The sequence below is a fragment of the Neomonachus schauinslandi genome, chromosome 14 (assembly GCF_002201575.2).
Source record: "Neomonachus schauinslandi chromosome 14, ASM220157v2, whole genome shotgun sequence".
Classification (NCBI taxonomy): Eukaryota; Metazoa; Chordata; class Mammalia; order Carnivora; family Phocidae; genus Neomonachus; species Neomonachus schauinslandi.
This window is the reverse complement of record NC_058416.1, coordinates 90,892,952-90,913,644: the sequence shown is the minus strand read 5'-3', so window position 1 is coordinate 90,913,644 and position 20,693 is coordinate 90,892,952. Positions and strand designations below refer to the sequence as shown.

The 20,693-nt window shown below is 51.6% G+C and overlaps 1 protein-coding gene across 1 annotated transcript in view; it reads right to left on the bottom strand.

The window, feature by feature from the left end:
• Window positions 1–20,693, bottom strand: part of ADGRD1 (adhesion G protein-coupled receptor D1) — a 124,073-nt gene that overhangs the window by 101,834 nt on the left and 1,546 nt on the right. The window contains exons 3-5 of the mRNA XM_021698578.1: window positions 11,696–11,779; window positions 9,390–9,485; window positions 7,522–7,644 (exon numbers count right to left, since the gene is read on the bottom strand). Of these exons, the coding sequence (XP_021554253.1) occupies window positions 7,522–7,644; window positions 9,390–9,485; window positions 11,696–11,779 (303 nt within the window). The remainder of the gene's footprint in view (window positions 1–7,521; window positions 7,645–9,389; window positions 9,486–11,695; window positions 11,780–20,693) is intronic.

Sequence of the window (20,693 nt, the reverse complement as noted above, 5' to 3'; positions counted from 1 at the left end):
ACCTGCGTCTGTGGCAGCACGTGCAGGGGAGGGGAAAGAGCAGAGAATGAGGAGCGGAGCGCGGGGGCCTCCGACTGTGAGGAGGCTCGGAGGGAAGGCCGAGGCTGTGCCCCAGCCCGGATCCCCAGCGCCGCTGCAACAAATCACCACCCAACTGACCGGCTCCTAACAACACACACTGACTTTCGTCCAGTTCTGGAGGCAAGAGTCTCACAGGGCTACGCTCAAGGTGTTGGCAGGGCCGCCTTCCTTCCCTCGAGAAGCCCCAGGGGAGAACGTGTTCCTTCCCTTTTCCGCTTCTGGAGGCGCCTGCATCCCTTGGCTCAAGTCCCTCGCTCCCCATTCAAGCCACCTGCGCATGTCTCTCTTGGACTCTGCCCTTCTGCGCCCTTGGAGGATGCCCGTGATCACCCTGGGCCCACACACGATCCGGGACCTGCAAGGCCCCTCGTTAATCACACCAGCAAAATGGGCGAAGGGAACGCGGGAACTGTGTGACTTTTTACAGCTCCATGTTTATCTGTGGTCACCTCTAAACAGAAAGGTTTTTAGAAAGAGGAAGAGCCTTTGCGGGATCCAAAAGGTCTTTAGTCTGAGCTGGCTGGTTCCGTTTGACAGCGCATCCCAGGCCGGCAAGCTGTGCGTTCTCCTGGTTTTGGGGGAAGAGAGGCCTCCCAGAACTGGGGCCCTGGTTCCTTCATTTGTCACTGAATGGAGGCTGTCCTGGGGCCTCCCAACTAGCGGGTTCTCAGTGGGTTTTCCCGCAGCGCGGCCACTGGGCAGGAGAGGATCCAGGCGTGCAAGGCTCCGACGGGGTAACACCTGCCAAGGGCTTCCATGGAGTACAGGCTGGAAGCAGAGTGAGGCTGGCGAGTGTGGGCTTTCTGGATCCCCAAGGAATGCTCCAGACACCAGGGGACGGTTGACCAGCAAGCTTGCCACCTCCGGTCCCAAACCCTGATCTCCTAAGACACTAAAATGTAATCTCTGTCCCCACGTTTCAGCTTAGTGCTGCTGAAAATGACATTTTCTACCTCCGTATTTTTAAGAGTAATTGCACACCCTAGGGTCCTGGACACCTGCTCCAAGAGGATTTTAGCATGGAGACACGCCCTGACACGACACGAATCACAGCACGAGAGGCCGCCTCCTCCTCAGTTGTCTGCTCTTCTGACAGAAGCAAGGAGAAAATCCATCCGCGTGTAAGTCATGCTCACTAATCCCCACTCAGCAAAGAAATGCCTTGTCTCAAATGTGGAGCCCTCGGTGGGCATTGATCCCCAAGTAGAAGTCAGTAACACACGTGTCGCCCACTTACGGGAATTATTACCAGTTTTCAATTCGTGGGAGGGACATAGTTTTTTTCAATTACATCCAGGTGGTGAAATTTAAAGAAAAACGCTAAGTACGATAATAGTTCAGGCGGTACACACAAATCAGTAAAAATTATAAAAGTGGTTCTGAAGTGAGTAAAACTTAAGAATCACTGATCTTAAAAAACATTCCACCACGACTGTAAATGTAGATAATTGCATCATTCAATCCAGACCAGTCAAAGGAAGGGATTCTGTCCTGGACTGTTCTCTGGTGTAGACACCTTCCCAACTTGCCGCAGCGCTGGCTCGATCGTCTGCATCGGGTAAGCTGAGTTCAAGGCACTGGCGTGCCCCCTTTCTGCCCACATCAGGACTGTGGCAACAGAATCATGTCTGTCTGGGCATGCTTCCTTGGTACGATTTTCAAGCAATCTACTGTTGTCCATTCTCAAGACTGTGGAGACCCACTTGCCAAAAAACACAGAGAATGGCTCATAAGACTTATTCATCCTCAGAAACATGGAACAACTCAGGAGGAAAGAGTATGGCTACGTATGGTTGTCCATGAACGCAAGAGGTCTTCCTCCTAAGGTGGGAAGTGAACAGGTATCGACACTGTGGCCCAGAGTAGTGTTTCCCTCACAACATCGGACTTTGACTCGGCACCAAGAGGCCGGGAGGATAGTGAAGCTTCAATACTATATCCTATTTTTTTTTTCCAGGTCTATAGTTAGAAGACGAGAAATAACAGCTAAAGAAAGTGAGAGAGATGACACCACCGGGGGCAAAACATGGAGAGAAGAAGAGCCGAAGGTCATAGTGGTGGAGAATCTGGACCACCAACACTGGGTGATGGATGAGGATTTCCATCCTCAGGCATATCTGAGCTTGAAATGGTAGGAGAACGGGTAATGTATGGAATGCAGTGACAGACAGCAGAGACACACGGGACGGTCTCTCTCAGACTCCACCGTGCACAACAGAGCCTGTAAACTCTAAAGCCCATCTGGCCCGGAGGACAGCATCCATGAGCAGGAAATCCAGGTGGCTTCACAAAGGACGCTCAGGCTGTGTGCTTTCAACATGCAGCACACGCAGAGCAAGCCTTTTCCAGATCAAATACTCGCTTCTGCCTCCGCACCAACAAGAGGCTCTCTCACTTCTTCTCGACACACCTGGCGCGGTGGGAGTCGCTTCTGCTCCCAATCACTGCCGCTTTCAGAGAGTGACAGCGTGAGCCGTGGTGGCGCATGCCAACCAGCCCAGAAGGCAGCAGAGAGTGTCGGGGACCCAGGAGGTCAGCACGGTACGACCTATCCCTGGGAACCCTCAACCCCAACCACCTGCCACCTGGTGCGTGGGAGTACTGCTGGATTTTCTAATTTTTTTCAAGAGAAGTCGAAAGTATAGTTTTTTTAACTGAAATGTCTCATATAGGAGTTGGATATTAATTTTAAAAAGTTTATTTAAAGCACCGTGGGAGGCTGTTCCTGCAAATTTCCCGAGCTGGGATGTTCGGCTAAAAACAGTTTAGAAGGCTCATTAAAATATAAAAACCACCAGAGGACCCACCTACTACTACCAAACAAAATACATTTGTGGGATGGTCAGCCGTGGCCAATTTGGGGACAGGGTCCACGAGAATCACCTGGAGGTCCTGCCTAAAAATATGGGCTCCCGGGCCTTGTCCATGGAGATTTGGAGTCAGTAGGTCCTGGACTGGAGCCCGAGAACTTCGACTCTCAACCATCTCTGCAAGTGACCCTGCTGCCCATGGTTGATAAACGACACTCAGACTCACTGCCCTAAATCAGTGTGCAGCTCTGGCAGATCTCGCGAGCCTCTGCGCCTTGGTTTCCCCATCTGTAACGTGAGCGTACGGGTGAATACTCCCCAGAGGACCATCCGCTCCACACACTCCGACATCCCCATAACCCCAGACTGTCCCAGGAAGATGGCGGCTGGATCCATGCCCAGCCTGCGTCCGCCAGACGCCTCTGAAAATTTCTTTCCTGAAACTCCATCCTGCAACTAGCTGAGCATTTTACTGGCAGCCTCTTGGATTTAGTAACCTCATACAAAGGGGGAGAAGTCACCTCAAGGCTGGGAAGGAATTGCAGGTGCTGCTACGGGGCTTTGGTGGCCGTCCCAGTGTTTACATGCGGAGGAAGTTCTGTGCGGGGGCAGAAAACGGGGGGCCCGTGGACCAGGGAGCAAAGCTAAGCGGGTGAGTACACCAGCAAGAGCGCCTTTTCTGAGAGCAGCCGACGTGATTTAGAATTGAACTGGCGTCAGACGTAATGGGAGGAAGTCACTCCAGGTGGAAGTGGTCCAAGGTCAGAGAGAACTTCTACAGGTCGGAGGAGAACGAAGACAGAACGAAGCTCCGCTTTCAGAGCAGCGAGCAGCCTGTCAAACACGATGGAGAAGCGTCTGAAGGGTTTGGAGCATCCGAAAGCCTGACTAGATGCATCTGCTCAGTGACACGTAGGAAGCATCTATGATGCTGGTTTTCATCCCCGAAAATACCGCGGTGACCAAGACTGACACAGTCCCCAGCCTCACAGAGCTGCCCCCGCGCAGGGAAGACGGATGACGAACAGGCCATCAACCGCCGTGCACGAGCTGGAGAGGAACGTGCAGTGAGCCATGGGAGTGCAGACAGAGGGGCTCACCTGTCTGGAAGGAACACCTGAGCTGAGCCCTCAAGGTCTACATGTGGGTGAAACCAGGTGCTAGAACATTCCAGGAAGGATCCCTCCCTGGGCTGAGTTTCCCCACGTGCGCACTCACAGCTTGTAGGGAATGAAGGACAGACACCTTGTCCTTCAGGAACACAGACTGTGTTTCCTTAGCTTCACGTCCAAGAATGGCCAGGCATCCAAATAGCCTTCTTCCCTTCAAAGATCCTCAAAAGCTTCCCCAGCTTGCACCCAGTGCCCATGAGAAACTTCCCCAGCAGGCACCGTTTGCCAAGAGGGAGGACCCCTGTGAGCTGACAGAAACGCAGGAGGGCGGAGAGCAGATGGAGATCGGGTCCAGCAGGAGCGGCCGTGGGCGCAGGAAATGGTGGTGGGCGGCCTGGCCGAGGGCGCGCATGGGGCGGCGGCTCAGCTGCTCAGCTGTTTACTCCTTTTAAAAAAACTCAGACTTCAACTCTGCTCCTAAAAATGTCTTCTTTTTTTCCCAAAAAATCAGCCAAAACCATGAATTGGGACCACAAGAGAATTTAGAAATAAGAAATATAAAAATAGTTGACCAGGTGGACAGGGAGCGGGGAAGGTCGCTCTTCATTTTAATGTTAGTTTTTATCATAAAAGTAATGGCTTATACGCCTGAGTCCACTAATACCACCAAAAAACCCCTAGAGAAACAGAGACAAACGTGTGGAGGAGGATGGGATGGATGTATCGGGAAAGACCCCACATCTCAGGTCCCCGAATCCTTCATACCTGACCACCCCTTTCCTTCCATCATTATCGACATTGTTTTCATAGTCCACCCGTTTTTAAAGCTCATGGCTTACTGAAGTCTCTTCCTAAACTGTAGCTGGGAAATCACATTTTTTTTTTTTTTAACAGAGAGAGAGCGAGCCCAAGTAGGCAGAGCAGCAGACAGAGGGAGAGGGAGAAGCAGGCTCCCCGCCGAGGAGGGAGCCCGAGGCGGGGCTCGATCCCAGGACCCTGAGCCGAAGGCAGACGCTTAACGACTGAGTCACCCAGGAGCCCAGAAATCACATTTCTGATGAGCTATCTGTGTTCAGATAAAAACATAGCCATTAATGTCTCTAATTGCCCGGCATCACCTGAAATCGTCCCACACACTGGGTGCGCTGCAGGGACGTTAATTTGGAAAGCGCTGGGCAGACTTTGCCTGCACTCTTGTTTATCTGGAACCCAGAAATGCATGTTCACGCCCGCTGCAGGGAAACTGCCTGAGCGCAGGATACACGTGGGGGCGCACACCGTGGTGCTCGGATGTCACGCGTGCTCGGCTCCCTGTCCCCGGGAAGCAGACATGCAGACAGAGGGGTGCAGACTGAGAAATGCCCAACCTTCGTCGGTATCTGCAGGAAGCCTCATGCCAGCCCCATCTCCCGGAGCCAAGGGTGATGTAAGGCTTCCTGGCTTCATTTTATATCCGGCCCTACTGTAAAGAAAGGGGCCGCACGATGGTTTGAACGGCTCCAGCCAACTCCAGCACACAAGAAGCCGCTATCGGAGGGGACATGAAGCCAAACTTGGCGGCTCTGCCTGCTGCCCCACGCTCTTGTCTGTCTCACTCTTTTTGAGGATGAATGAGCTAATACGTGTAATGAGATTGGTCCCGTGATAGTCACATGGTCAGTGATCGATAATGCTGGGTCGTTATGGTGGGTCAGTCCCCCTGGGGTGGGGGGGTTGCTCTCCAAGCAGGCAAGGTGGGGTTCTCGTTGGGACGGATGCCCTGGCAAGAGGAGCCGAGGCTGCAAACCTTCTCGCGGGGCCATCACCGAGGGGGCCCGTCCCAGCCGGGCTGCACCTGCCAGGAGCCCGGTGGCTCCGTCCAGCTCCACAGCAGCCTCGTGAGGAAGGACTGCCACTGACCCGTTTGACAGACACGGACTCAGGGGGGCGGTTGCACGAGGTCACGCAGACAGGAGAACTGGGACCGGAGCCTGTGCTCTGACCATGCTCTGTGTCCCGCGGGCACCCTGATGGCAAGGGCCCAGGAGGGCCTGACGGCCTGGGGGACAGTGTCCGTGACAACGGGGGCTGCTACGCAGTTATCCAACCAGAGTCAGCAGGGGGAAGGGGTGGTTTCTCAAGAGAAACTGGAAATCCATATATTTATATGGAAGTTCTATTTTTCCACATTGGCAGCTAGTTAACATTGTGTATTCCCCCATACCTGCCAAGCCAAACACAGCCACAGGCGGGAGCCAGCCCAGGGCCCCGAGTCTGTGGTTTCGGAGTTCAGCTGAAACTTCCCAGAGCTCTGACCCCCGTGGTCCCTTCACGGGAGCCCCCGCAAGGGCTGGTGGTCCCGGACGTGCCCCCATCATCACAGTTCCGGGGACCCGCGCCGCCTACCTCCCGAACGACCTAAGATCCCCCGCCGGGAGCCAGAGCAGCAGGGAACCTGTCCCCCAAGAGAAGCCACTCCCCGCAGGCCTGGGCCCCCCAGCCCTCCTGCCCCGCAGGCCCTCCTAGTGGCCACAGCTGCGCCCAGGCTGTTTTTCATTTAGAGAAACAAATAAGCCTGATGTGTTTATAGGGCTGTCCGAACTCCAGAATGGCTCAGACACTGGGTTTGTAAACCTGGCCGTGGTTTTGGACCTCAAAACCATTTCTAAATATTCTGGGTTCTGCAAAGTCCAAAACATATCCCCCCCACCGACATGTTTTTGCCTTGTTAAGCTTTTGTTTTTCTTGGAATGAAGTCCATATGTCCCAAAATTGTGCATGACAAGTTCATCACAACGTTGTTTTGAGAAGGCCATTGGATGTCCGAACGGCCTTTGCTTTCAGACAGGCTTGCGTTAAACTCTTTCTTTTTTCCCCCAAAATGAATATTCTCATTCTGCCCGGGGTAACGGAACTTGAAGGCCTGAAGCTGATTTGGACGTCAGACAACTTTTCAGAGGTTTGAAATGCGGCCCAGATACCCGTTGTCTGGACCTCTGATCCTGGAGAGCAGATCACTTTTCACAGGAGGACGGGAAAAGGGCAGAGCCTGCCAACTCCTCTGCTGCCTACATGTGCCTTGTCCAGGGCGCGCTTCCCACCACGGGCCCGTGGCTCGCTGCAGGGGCGGCCCCCCACCAGCCCCCAGGCCCGGGGATAAAAGAAACCAGCCCAGGGCAGGAGTGTCACAGGCTTGCCCTGCCCAGGGCCACCACCAACATTCCAGAGTCAGAAATAACGTGGTGGGAGCCACACCACCAATTTACTTCCCACAGAGGCCACGGCCCCGTCCAAGTCCCGATGTGACATCACCGTGTCTATTTCTATGGCGGGTTTTTGTTTTTCTTTACAAGATTAAATAGTTTGCTCTCACATCTCCTCAAGACAGTATTAGCTCTCAGTGTCCAGGACATATCTCTGGTTAGAATCCCAGGCTCCTGCACCCCCTCCCCTGCCGCCCCTCCCACCCACCACCCTGTGTCCACAAAGGCTCTGCACAACCACGGGGTTGCACCCCCACCCGCCGGCGCCCCACTCACCATCCGGGTCACACTGTGCTGGGCTGCTGATGCAGGAGGCTTTGTACCTCCCGTAGTAGAGAAGGGTGACTCCTTTCTCCTCTTTGAGGTAAATGCCCTTGTTGACCTTCCCCTCCACGATGTCTACGTAAGAAGAGCGACAACATCGGGCATCAGCGATCATCAGACTTATAAACAGCTTACACATCAACACACTGTATTATTTATGTTTATAATACTATGTATCCTATATATTAATATTAATGCTTCATATTTAATATTTAGTCCTAGTTAAGTTAGAAATCATATAACAAGATGTGACTATTAAATAATAAATTGGTCGTATTAATATTTTGTCATCAATTACTACTGTATTTGTATGTACTATGCACCATACTGTAACGACACTCTAATTATTCCATCGGCCGGGGGCTGGGTTCCCAGGTGACAGCCTCCTACTGTCCCGAACTTCAGCTCCGTCCACAGGCTTCAGCAGCGCCTCCTGCCCATCTTCTAAGTGAAACGCTTAGGTACATGTTTGAGCTTGAAGACCACCTAAATAAACTTTTTCTCCCTGTGAGCTCTCATTGGAAGCCCCTAATCCTAGACGTGGGAACCTACAATTCTGCAAGAATCCATGCTCAGACTCTGGGAGAAAATCCCAGCGGGGTCTGCTAGCTCCAGGCGGAGTGGCCATGAGCCCCCGTTGGTGCTCGCTGCTCCGTCCCCCCTTCCGTCTGGCCCCATTCCCATGCCAAACGTCCCTGATGGTGTGAGTGTGGGGTAAATGGTTTACAGGACTGATAGCGAAGACTATAAAAACCAAGTGTGATTAAGCATTTATTGTTCGTTGGGGTCAAAGTCGCCCAGATACCTCCTCTGCTGAAGAGGCACCTGCCCCCTGCCCTTGAGCTGCCACACAGGGGGAGACGTACGGCAGGGCGCTGAGCTCTTGGGGCCTGACCCCAGTGCGGGCTTTCCAACGGCCTCTGTCAAGGGGATAACCCACCCAACGGGCCTCCGTGTTCTTCCTTACCATTTTAAACTCTCTATTTTTTGTTTATCTCATTTATAGCTGGGGGTGGGGGGGATCTATATGTTACGAAATTAAATGTATTGCAAAATTAACAGCTGCATGATTGAGCTAGGCTGTGTAAACCCCTCATCAAGACCGTCTGACTGGAAAAATGAATTTTGGAAGCCAAACACCTCACAGCTAGAAGGGCAACCAGGCTAGGTGTTGTGCTGAAAACCGTTGACGGCATGACCCCTGAATTATCCTAACTCACTTTCTACACTGCTCGGGGAGACCTCTCCCTTCTGCTTTGAGCTGCGTGGGAAAAATAGGAAACATACGGGCTCTGAGGTTATTAAGTAAGATAATAATTTAACCCTGACTCTACTGGGTGTTTTGTCAGGCAGCTTCTAAAAATTAAAGAAAAAAATATCCAGCTACAGAAGACACGCTGATTGTAATGTTTGTAAGAGATCAAATTTTTGGGGAGGTATCTTAAAATCAACTTCAATTTTTCATTCAAAGGGTATGCTTTTCCTCCCCCAAAGAATATACACCATTTAAAAACCCAAACAATCTCTATTTTTAGGAAGTATCTCATGTGTCGGTCTGAAAGCAAGCAACTGGTTCGGGAGACACTGGTCACGTGAAGCTTACATGCATCTTCTAATGCACCGCTGTCATGGTGCTACCTCTAAACCCAGCTGGAAGCAGGTACCCCCAACACCCCGGGTCTTGGGCCGCGTTCTTGGGTATAGACTTGTTCGCTAGCCAAGACAAAGTGAATTGATATAGAACCAAATCGGACCGGCCCCTAGATTCACTGCAGATCCAAACTCGACCGAACACGGAACGGAAGGATACAAGTGCTCACCTACGGTTGCAGAGAAATTTGAGTAGGCAGAGTCATTGGTACGAACAAAGGTAGAGTTATGGGAAGGAAGCACAGTGAGGTTGTGGGTTCGCAACACTAGGTGGGATGACAAAAGAAAAAGCACAACAAATGAGTGACATGAGTGACGAATGGAACCGGCATATCTCTCAACCTGACGCGCACCGAGAAGCGGTCTTTCACCCGGCAAGCATCTTGGATTCTCTCTCCCAACCTCGCCTCCCCCCCAACACCCCCTGCCCTCCCACGCGCTGGACGCCACCGTGGCCGACGCCCTGGCCCCCCAGTCCCAGAGCCAGGGCGTGATGGCTGCTGGCTCTTGCCACAAACGTGGGCTCCGATGTGCTGCGTCCAGCACCCTCGGACACTTGGTTGAGAGATATGGAACTGAGCTCAGCCGTAAAATGGCCTTAACAAGAGGGTTCGTGGTGGTGATGTCACGACTGACGAGCCGGGGACACAGCATGGAGGCGACGGCACAGTATCACGACACGTGGACACAACGACAGAGGATTCAGCGACAAATAACACAGCTGCACGAGCACCCGACGGCTGCCAAAGCCATTCAACTGTCCCCGGCAGCAAACGGTGCCGACGGACCCTCCTCTGTCTCTGGAGAAGCCTGAGATGGAACCGAAACGAGCCAGCCGGGCATCGTCACATGAAGAACAGATCCAGGGGCTGCAGTGACACCATCACTATTCGTGTGTTCTGGGACACCCATGAACATGCTGAGTTCTCGGGAAGTTAACGTTGGTCAACAAAATTCAGCCGCGACCTAATTGTGTCTTGGTGATGACAGGACTTTACAAGAACCCCCCACAGGGGCAGGTGCTCAAGACACCCAACGTTCCTGGTTTGATCACAGCGGTGAGCCGTGTCGAGGGGTTAGGAGAGGAACAGAAGTATCTGAGCTACTGTTTGAAATAACTACTAAAGAGTTAGTTTCTGTGTCCTGAACAAGGAATTATGTTGACAATGCGTTTCCACTTGGTGGGATGGTCTCTTTTCACAGGTTTTAAAATAAAGGCCCTGAGAAGAGAGATGAGATTGTAACGGGGGGGTGGGAAGCAGTCCATTTTCATGCGAGCTGGTCATGCAATGACCTCCACAGGGAGCTTACACCCCTGCGGTGCAGACTATTCCAAGAAAACACAGAGCTCCAGGAGGGTCTTCCGTGTGGCCGCCATGCCCCATGCCATGCGCAGGCAGGCAGGAGGGCAAGCTGATGGCCCCCGGGCTGGTCTTGCACAGGTGGGTCCTTCCACCCTCCCAGAGGTCCCTGCTCCCTGGCGGCTCCCACTCTGAGGACACCGGTGGCCCAGAGTCTAGCCAGAATGCTTCTCGGTTTACAAATTTTAAGGGAAACATTTTAGAATCTTAGGCGGTGATTTCCTTAGGTAAGGAAAATGCCAGTGTGCTGGTGTGGAAAGCACAGTAGTCAGCAGTGTGGGGGTGTTTTATAAAAACTCCAGCGCACAGAACAGAGAGACCCGACGTGAGCTTGTGCGGGGATGGTTGCAACCACCTTGCTGCCTAGGTCACAGCCATGTGACTTACTCAAGAGCAACAAGGAAATAAAATTAAAATGTAAAAGCATCCCAAGGCACTCAAAACTTGTACTGGGAATGCTTCTTTACTGGAATGGGAGAAAGTGCTCGGGGGCATCTGGGGTTTCTCCTTACGGCAGATGTCTGAATTCGGTTACATAGAGGCTGTATTTTCCATGGACTTAGGGAGCTTGGGAGCATCTTGGGTGCTGTTCGGTCTTTTCGAGAGAGCTGCCAGTGACGTGTGCAGAGGCCGATCGGTCGGCGGGGTACCCCTGCTGAGTGAACCGGCGACCCCATGAACGTGCACAGCAGTGCTGGTTGGCACGCCCTTCGGCACTCGGCTCAAATGGCCCCCGTTTTGGCAGGCATGCAGATGATGCCAGTTTGGTCTGTCTAGAAAACGTACATCTAGACTCGTAGGCAGACTGACCCACCATCTGCAGCTTCAAGCTTCAAACAGCTGCTTTTGCTTTAAGGTTGTTGGGGGGAAGGCACACAGGTTAATGATATTTTGAACCACAAGTTCTGTCCTTCCATGATAAAAATATATCAGGGTTCTAGTAAATAAAATACTTTGGGTGAACAGTGACTAGGGGGAAGCTCCCCAACGTGTCCTAATCTCCACTAATCTCCTGGCTTCAAAGTGGACGGTGTCCACGCCCGTGTCCCCCGACAGCCCCCGACCCCGCGTCTCCCGTTCCTGCGGCCTCGGGGTCTCTCACCACCCATGTCTACCTCCAGTTGTGTCCTGAAGCTCATGGATCCCATCCACATTTTCCAGCGGCCAGTAATGGGAAGCAGAAGCCAAGACCTCAAACCCTGGTGGGGAAGAAAAGAATAAACATGTTAAATCGCCATCAGGACGGAAGAGCCGCTGACCCTCCACACGGTGAGCGGAGGAAGGAGCAACATCACAGCGACTGTGGGATTCGCTGAGGAGGAATCTGAATAAACTCAACACACGCTCTAGGCCTAACGGGGCCACACAAGAAGCGTGTCCTTTCGGGTCAGAAGGCAGGCAAGAACGGCCACTATCCCGTTATTGCTTTATACTGTTTTAGATGACACACCTGATGCAATCAGGCAAGGGAAAGAAGTAAGCTTAAAATGATTTAAAAAGAGGAGGAAACCAGCACCAATATCACTGACCTCATGTAAGGCTCTTAACAAACACCTCCTTGTTTTATTGTAACAATAACCTGTCAGGTAATTATATTGTTTGCCTATTTGTAGACACAAGAGGCCGATGCTTCCTCAGAAATCGCCTCACCGGCTGGGTTTGAGGGGCAAGGCTCACTCCAAGTCTCCCCAAGACGGCCCCTGGTGTTTCTGCTCTCGCCCTGCTTCCAACATACTAAATGTAACCACTTCAGGATTTCTTTACCACCCTTGTACTTTGAGCAGACAGGATTTCATGCAGATACGCCCTGTCCTACTCTGCTTGTCCTACTTAATACCCCATGAACTATTTCATGTATTTGCTCCTATCCAGGCTCCATGGTGGGGTCTGGGGGATAGTCCTGGGGGGCACCGCCTCCCCACGCACTCAGCCCCTCGCCTGGCTCCAATCTGCTCCCCAATTAGCTCTCTGTGATTAGTTCCCAGAAGTGGACATAGTGGTCCAGGTGACGGCATAGTCATCAACCGCCCGAAGGGTCTGCCAGATCGTAGAGAAGTAAAAATTAATGAAGTTGTCTCTGTTATTCGTCGTAAAAAAATGTTTAAAGAGGAGATAATACGACCATTATTTTCAAATGAGGTATGCCTCACAATGAGAATGAAAAAAGGAAACATCCTTACAAATAAGGAATGAATTTGGTACAATGAAGCCCTGTTACCCACCAGGAAAGAAGTGAGTAAGGAGGTTTATACAGATGTGACCCGCGAAAGTAAACAGCTTCCCTGTATTCAAACGATAACGCGAAAACAGAACGGAAGAAAAGTTCTCTTTTGTAAATGCAGCCCACAAAGGGAAGACATTTAAGTGCAAAAGAATGAGAACCATACAAAATTCTCACAAAGAAAACAATAAAATAATACCGAGGGATGGACGAGCACCCTTGAATAATGAAGAATTTTGTAACCTGTTTTTGGAAAAGAGAACTCAAAATCATAAAAATGTCAACCAACCCTTGAATTCATATATAAACATGAGGAAATTCATTGTAAACATGCTGAGAGATTTTGTGTGAGGGAAAGCTCATTTCGGAGCTTATCAAGAAAAGGAAACAAGCAAGAATAACCCACAAACCTGCACGGGGAGAGCAGCGGGGGCGGGGGACCTGGACCTCACACACAGTGAGACCTGTCACGAGGTCACAACTACAAAGAGGATCTGGCACTGCGTACGAATAGACAGTTCAGTGGAAAAGACCTGTAAATATCGCCATGCACACGTGAAACTAGCTTATGATAAAAGTGGTCTCTAAGGGCCGCCTGGGGGGCTCAGTCGTTGAGCGTCTGCCTTTGGCTCAGGTCATGGTCCCAGGGTCCTGGGATGGAGCCCTGCGTCGGGCTCCCTGATCAGCAGGGAGCCTGCTTCTCCCTCTCCCACTCCCTCTGCTTGTGCTCGCTCTATCTCTCAAATGAATAAAATCTTTAAAAAAAATTAAATTAAAAAAACTTAAATGTAATAAAAATAAAACATAAAAGCTTCTGAGGAAACCAGGTGATACATCTATGTGAATTTTTAAAATATTTCCACACATAAAAATAAATCAAGCTAAATCAAATTGGGGAGTGATGTTTATGTAATACATGGGACAGAAATGTACTGATTTCTTTTTAAAGAAATGTATTAAATTTATTGTATTCATTAAAACTCCCACTATTAAAATTTAAACCAACAATAGAACATTGGGGCAAAGAACATCAACAGGCAGTTCAAAGAAAAAGGAATGAAAATTATTTTTAAATATATGAAAAGACGTTCAACGTTGCTAATAATTTTTAGAGGCATGCTTAAACTCAGTGAGCTCGCCTGTCCCAGCTCAGCCAGCTGACTGACGAACAGTTACAAGTACTAAGCTGGCGAATTCTACAACGTTTTTGGTGGAAGGTGCAGCCTTTCTGGAGGGCAATACCGCAATGACGATACACATTTCAAGTGCACTTTGATCTAGTAATTCAGCTCCTGGAAGTTTGTGCTAGAGATAGGCTCACACATGGGATCAGAGAGCTACGCACAGGGGTATTTGTTGCAGGATTTTTTTTTATAGTACGGAGAGCAGTGAACAAAGATAATGCTCATCAGCAGAGAGACCAGGTACTAAGGATGGAGCACCTACAATAATGGACCAGGATGTAATTAGGACAAAGCTGATGCACGTGTCCTGATGTGAAATGTTCCTCAAGCTGTACTGTCAAAAAATCAAGGTGAGAGAAAATGTGTTAGTATCAGCTATTTGTGGAAAACACAGCTGTTCAGCCTGCAAGGGGGAAGGGAAGGATGGAAAGGGAGAGAGAGATATTCTGCATGGATAGCCTAGAAATGGACAGCCGTATTTTAGGGGCGAGGAAACTGAGCAACTGCACGGAAGACATAAGATTTCTATTCCTTTATATTTCTGTTTTATTCAAATGTTTGGACATGCATTCCTTTAAAAGCTTAAGACGTGGAGACACGTGACTTCAGCCGATGTCCACCAGAAGTGGATCTACTCTAGCAATGCAATACGGAGACTCTGGAATGTCAAAATCAAAAATACTCATTTCCATTTCTACCATGCTTTTTTCCCCCCTAAAATGTAGGCTATTCATTTTGAAGAGGGAAACATCATTGATTTGTTATTCATCTGGGGTGGGCGGGGCGGGGTGGGGTCAGAAAAGGGAATGACATCCGACGTGCCAAGAACAGGTGCGGAATCTGCTTCACAACCCACATCTTCATCCAATCAACGCTGTGGATGGTAAATCCTTCCCTATCATCCCCATTCACTATCGGCCACCATCGTTCTGGGCAGAAAGGCTGAGAGCGTAAAGAGATGGTGGTCTTGTTCGCACAGGAAGCCCCCCGAGCTAGCGAGAGTCTGTGGGAGAAGGGGCTTGGGGTCCGCAGACGGCCTGCTATCCCATATCACCGGACTTCAGACAAGGACAACACCCCACTGTGTCGCCCCAGACGCCAAGTACGGGCAACACAGATGGTCAGACGGAATGGAGATGCATAGTGGCGGGCTTGCAAACTGAAATGTGCCTGGGGGCCGGGCCCGGATGTTCACGACGGTCTCCCACCTGGCGGCAGCGGAACCACAGCAGGTGCCAGAAACGGGAGCCACCGCGGTGGGGCCGAGGGTCTCGGGGTGGGGGCCGCGGCCCTCTGGGAGGTGTGTGTCCTGAGGACCAAGCTGCTCCCCAGCCGGTCCCTGCGGCTCTGCAGGGAGGTCTGCTCAGCACGGCCATTTCTCCCGCTTTTAGGGAGAAGTCAGAAACCCAGATTTTGCTGATTCTTTCTTCGAAATCTCCCCAAATCTTCATGTTAGCAATTATGGTGATTATTCTAACTAAAGCATTGCATGGCGCTAACAAGACGTGCCTAAGAACTAACTTCAACACGTAGGTTCCCCTTTACAACCTCAGGCATAAAAATCCATAGCCCTACAAGTATAATCAGAACAAGCAAATCTCGTTCTTTTGGGAGTAAGAAAGACCCTCTGGGGCTACGTTCCCAAAAAGAAGGTGACCTGAGATGTCCAGGTTATACAAGCACCTTGGTTTCCACCGGATAAACCCCATAAAGACGTGTCTGCGGGGGCGCCTGGGTGCCTCAGTCGTTAAGCATCTGCCTTCAGCTCAGGTCATGATCCCGGGGTCCTGGGATCGAGCCCCGCGTCGGGCTCCCTGCTCTGCGGGAAGCCTGCTTCTCCCTCTCCCACTCCCCCTGCTTGTGTTCCCTCTCTTGCTGTGTCTCTCTGTCAAATAAATAAAAAAAATCTAAAAAAAAAAAAAAAAAGACGTGTCTGCGTAGGCAAGACAGCAAGCTGATCACGCGGCTCCTTCTGGGACTTCGGCCCTAACGAATAAATGACGGAGCAAGAGAGCTATTCAGCTGACACCACCACGGTTAGATCGAGCTCTCCAGGAACAATTTCTCATCCCAGTGCAACGTGCTGGACTCAGCCTGGCGCGGACAGCTGATGCTCCGAAGGAGTGTTAACACAGCCCTCCCTTCCTTTCTCCTTTTCAGGTTTTCCTCCGATCCCACACACCCGCCCCTTCTCTGTGACTCGTGAGCGGGAACCTCATCCCCTGAAGCTGCAGGAGAGTCCGTCCCGGAGGCCCATGATCGTTCGACACAAGCGTACGCCACGGAGGACACCAGTCCCCGCCTGTAATGCTCCTCCTGCCGCGAGCACCAGCGCCCCGACCACCGGAGCCTCGGCCCCAGTGACGCCCACGCACCACCACCTCCGCCCTTTCTGCCAACCGCTTACTTGTTCGCCCACAGCACTTACTAGTACTCGAATACTTTTGTTTGTTAATAGATTTGCTGTGTCAGGCTCTCTGATCCATCTGTACTACATTCTCACGTCTAACACGGGGCCTGGGGTGTGTCTGTCTGTCTGCCTACTCCAGATTTTTGCGTTTGGATTCTCCCCAAAATGGTAATCTTAGTGATAAATTTTTTCAAACTATGTAGGCAGGATAGATGATGAAATGTAATCATGGATAAATGAATGGATAAACAAAGAATATATATATATACTTCTGAAACTATCTATACCCCAAGAACCTCTACTGGTCAAATTTCCATTTGTTCAATAGAGTATAAACATTATTTTTTAAAAATTCCATCATGAACACTTCCCTTTGCACGGGGAAGATGAACGAAGTTTCTGCCAGGACCTAGTGGTTTGGACAGCCCCTTGCAGACCATATAACACTGTGGTGGTGACAGATGTTAATTCGCCTTATTGCAGCAATCGTTTTGCAATATGTACAAATATTGAAGCATGACACTGTACATCTGAAACTAAAATAATGTCAATTACGCCTCAAAAAAAAATACATAAATAAAGGGAACAAACTGTCGATTTGCACAGAGAAATAACTAGTCTGCAACCAGAGGGAATAATCACCATAACCACCTGCGTTGGCCTCCCCGACCTCTAAACAGGGCTGTGAGCGGAGCGACCCTGACCTCCCGGAGCCGGGCCGGAACTAGCAGCTCTGTGTCCCCGAGGCCTGGGAACGGCTGGATAACGGAGTCATATAAGGTCCCTTTTCCTCATTAGAGAAGTTATCTAAACAGCATGTGGGTAAACTTTTTAAATGCCCTTCAATTTCTTGGCCGGCGCTGTTTATGGGTTTAGGTCTATCAACCATCGTGCTTCCCAGCACCGTCCTCAGAACAGAGCAAGGACTCAGCGGCCTGGGGCCAGAGGAAAGGCTTAATGCTGTCACTTCTCCACGGTCAGAGAGAGAGAGAGAGAGAGAGGAGTGTGTGGACAGACGAGCCCAGGACGTCGCCCCCGGGGCCGCCGCACAGCAGGCTAGCCGACCTCGCGGATTCCTCTCTCCCGCGACCTGCGGCGCAGGGTCAGGCCAAGGCTGGCTGAGCATGTCCTGCGCGGGAGGCAGTGGGCTCGGTCACAGCAAGACGGGGACGCCTTGCGAGCCCCGGCACGACCTTAAGGGGGCAAGTCTGGAGCGGCCGCGGCAGAAACAGGGGGCCCTGCTGGAGGCTGGCCCCGAGTCCGTGCACACCTCCCGCTCGGCACCCACCGCGCTCTCGTGGCCCCCGAGCGCCCTTACGTGTCCGAGCCCACCGCCACCTTGGACCCTGCGACCTCGGCACACCCCCTGCTCCCGCCTGCAGGAGGGTGCGGGCTCCGTCAGGGGACGCGCTGGGGGCCCCGCAGAATGTGCGTCCGAGCGCCCGCTAGGCTGCTCCGCGATCCTCGGAATTCGGGGTGACAATTTACGGAGCCGTTCCCTGCGGGGCGGGGATCTGGGTGCTTTGCAAACGCTCCCCCTTCAGGAACGGGGTCCCCGCACGTCTGTGTGTCTGTGACCCGGAGCCCTTGACGGGCGCTGGGCTGCGCCTTCCCCACCGGGGCTCCTCCCGGGACCCTGCGGCTGGCACCCCAGCAGCGGGAGGGAAGGCGGCCTCGTGGGGCGGGAGCCGCAGGGACCGTGGGGGTCGGACTTCCCTGCGGGATGTGGACGTAAGGACAAGAGGGAAGGGAGGAGAGGGGGGGAGAGAGAGGAGGGGAGACAGAGACACAGAGAGACAGAGTGAGAGACAGAGACAGAGCGAGACAGAGCGAGACAGAGATAGTGAGAGACAGAGTGGGAGAGAGTGAGCGACAGTGAGACAGAAAGTGAGAGACAGAGACACAGAGACAGAGAGATACAGAGAGAAGGAGACAGAGACAGAGACTGAGACACAGAGTGAGACAGAGACAGACACAGAGACACAGAGACACAGAGTGACAGAGGAACAGAGACACAGAGAGAGTGAGAGACAGAGAATGAGAAAGTGAGAGACAGAGTGAGTGACAGAGACAGAGTGAGAGATAGTGAGACAGAGAGAGAGAAAGAGACAGAGAGTGAGAGTGAGAGACAGCGAGAGTGAGTGAGACAGAGAGAGAAGAATGGAGAGACAGAGACTGAGACACAGAGAGAGACAGAGACACAGAGTGAGACAGAGTGAGACAGAGACACAGAGACACAGAGACACAGAGACAGAGAGAGACACACAGAGACACACAGAGAGAGACACACAAAGAGAGACACAGAGACAGAGAGAGACACAGAGTGAGAAAGTGAGACAGAGTGAGTAACAAAGACACAGAGTGAGAGACAGAGTGAGAGATAGTGAGACAGAGAGAGTAAGAGACTGAGAGAGAGAGACAGCGAGAGTGAGAGAGACACCAAGAGAGACAGAGTGAGAAAGAGTGAGACAGTGAGAGAGAGAGTGAGAAAGTGAAAGACTGAGTGAGACACACAGTGAGAGACAAAGTGAGAGACAGAGAGAGAGACAGTGAGAAAGAGTGGGAGAGATAGAGACAGAGTGAGAGTGAGAGAGTGAGAAAGTGAGAGACCGAGTGACAGAGACACAGAGTGAGAGACATTGAGAGATAGTGAGACAAAGAGAGTAAGAGACAGAGTGAGACAGAGTGAGACAGACACAGAGACACAGCGAGAGACACAGAGAGTGAGAGACAGAGAGACAGTGAGACAGAGACACAGAGACACAGAGAGAGACACAGAGAGACAGAGTGAGAGACAGAGAGACAGAGAAAGTGAGTGACAGAGACACAGACAGAGTGAGTGATAGTGAGACAGAGTGAGAGACAGCAAGAGTGAAAGACAGTGAGAGACAGAGTGAGAGACAGAGAGACAGTGAGACCGAGACACAGAAGAGACCGAGACACGGAGTGACAGAGTGAGAGAGTGAGAGACAGAGAGAGAGACAGAGAGAGAGACAGAGAGAGAGACAGAGAGTGTGAGTGAGAGAGAGAGTGGGAGACGGAGTGGGAGACGGAGTGGGAGACAGAGACGGAGAGTGACAGAGTGAGAGTGACAGAGTGAGAGTGACAGAGACACAGAGACAGAGAGAGACAGAGAAAGTGAGAGACAGAATGAGTGACAGAGACACAGAGAGTGAGAGAGAGTGAGACAGAGTGAGATAGTGAGAGATAGAGAGAGAGAGAGATAGTGACACAGAGAGAGACCGAGATAGAGTGAGACAGAGACAGAGTGACAGAGAGACAGAGAGTGAGACACAGAGAGTAACAGTGAAACAGTAAGACAGTGAGAGATAGAGACAGAGGCAGAGAGAGACAGAGAGACAGTGAGAGACAGAGACAATGAGACAGAGATAGTGAGAGACAGGTAGAGAGATAGAGAGACAGTGAGAGACAGAGAGATGAAGACAGAGAAACAGAGACAGTGAGATGGTGAGAGATAGAGATAATGAGAGACAGAAACAGTGAGACAGAGACAGTGAGACAGAGATAGTGAGAGACAGGCAGAGACAGAGACAGATACAGAGACAGAGAGAGATATACAGAGACACAGAGATAGAGACAGACAGTGAGAGACATACAGAGAGACAGAGACACAGAGGCTGACAGACACGAGAAAATGAAAGAGCAGGGAGGGGAAGGGGAAGGAAGAAAACACAAGCAGTAGGGTTTCGTCCACTGGGGAACACCCACGGTTGTGTCCGGGGTGCGTCCGCCTCTGTCATTATGGTCAAGGAGGAGGAGAAGGAGAGGTGATGAAGCATCAAGAGCATGGTGGGGAAGAGGAGAGACCCCGAGACACGGGAAGGGAGACAGGAAGGGAGCCCGTGGGCATGGACGTCGGTAAGAAGGCTGAGCAGCTCCAGCTCTCCGCGCGGGCTTGTGTGCTCACTGCCATCCACGCTCATCCGCCACCATGCTGTGTCCGCGGTGCTAGTCATGGAGGAAGCTAAGTCAGCTTCCACCCGAGGCCCCAGGGGGTGAGAGGAGCAATGCTTCCATGTGGAGCAGAGACTGAATTCAAACTGCTCCTTGCAGCTGAGGGCCAAGGGTCCAGGTGCACACGTGTGCATGCGTGTGCACAGGTGTGAGGGGTACATTTGGACGTGTGTGCATACATGCGGGTGTGTGTACAAGGGAGTGGGTGTGTGCGCGTGTGGCTGTGTGTGCATGTGTGTGGGTGTGTGTGCATGCGTGTGTGTGGGTGTGTGTGCATACCTGGTGTGCATGGGGGGGTGTACCTGAGCGTGGGTGTGTGTGCA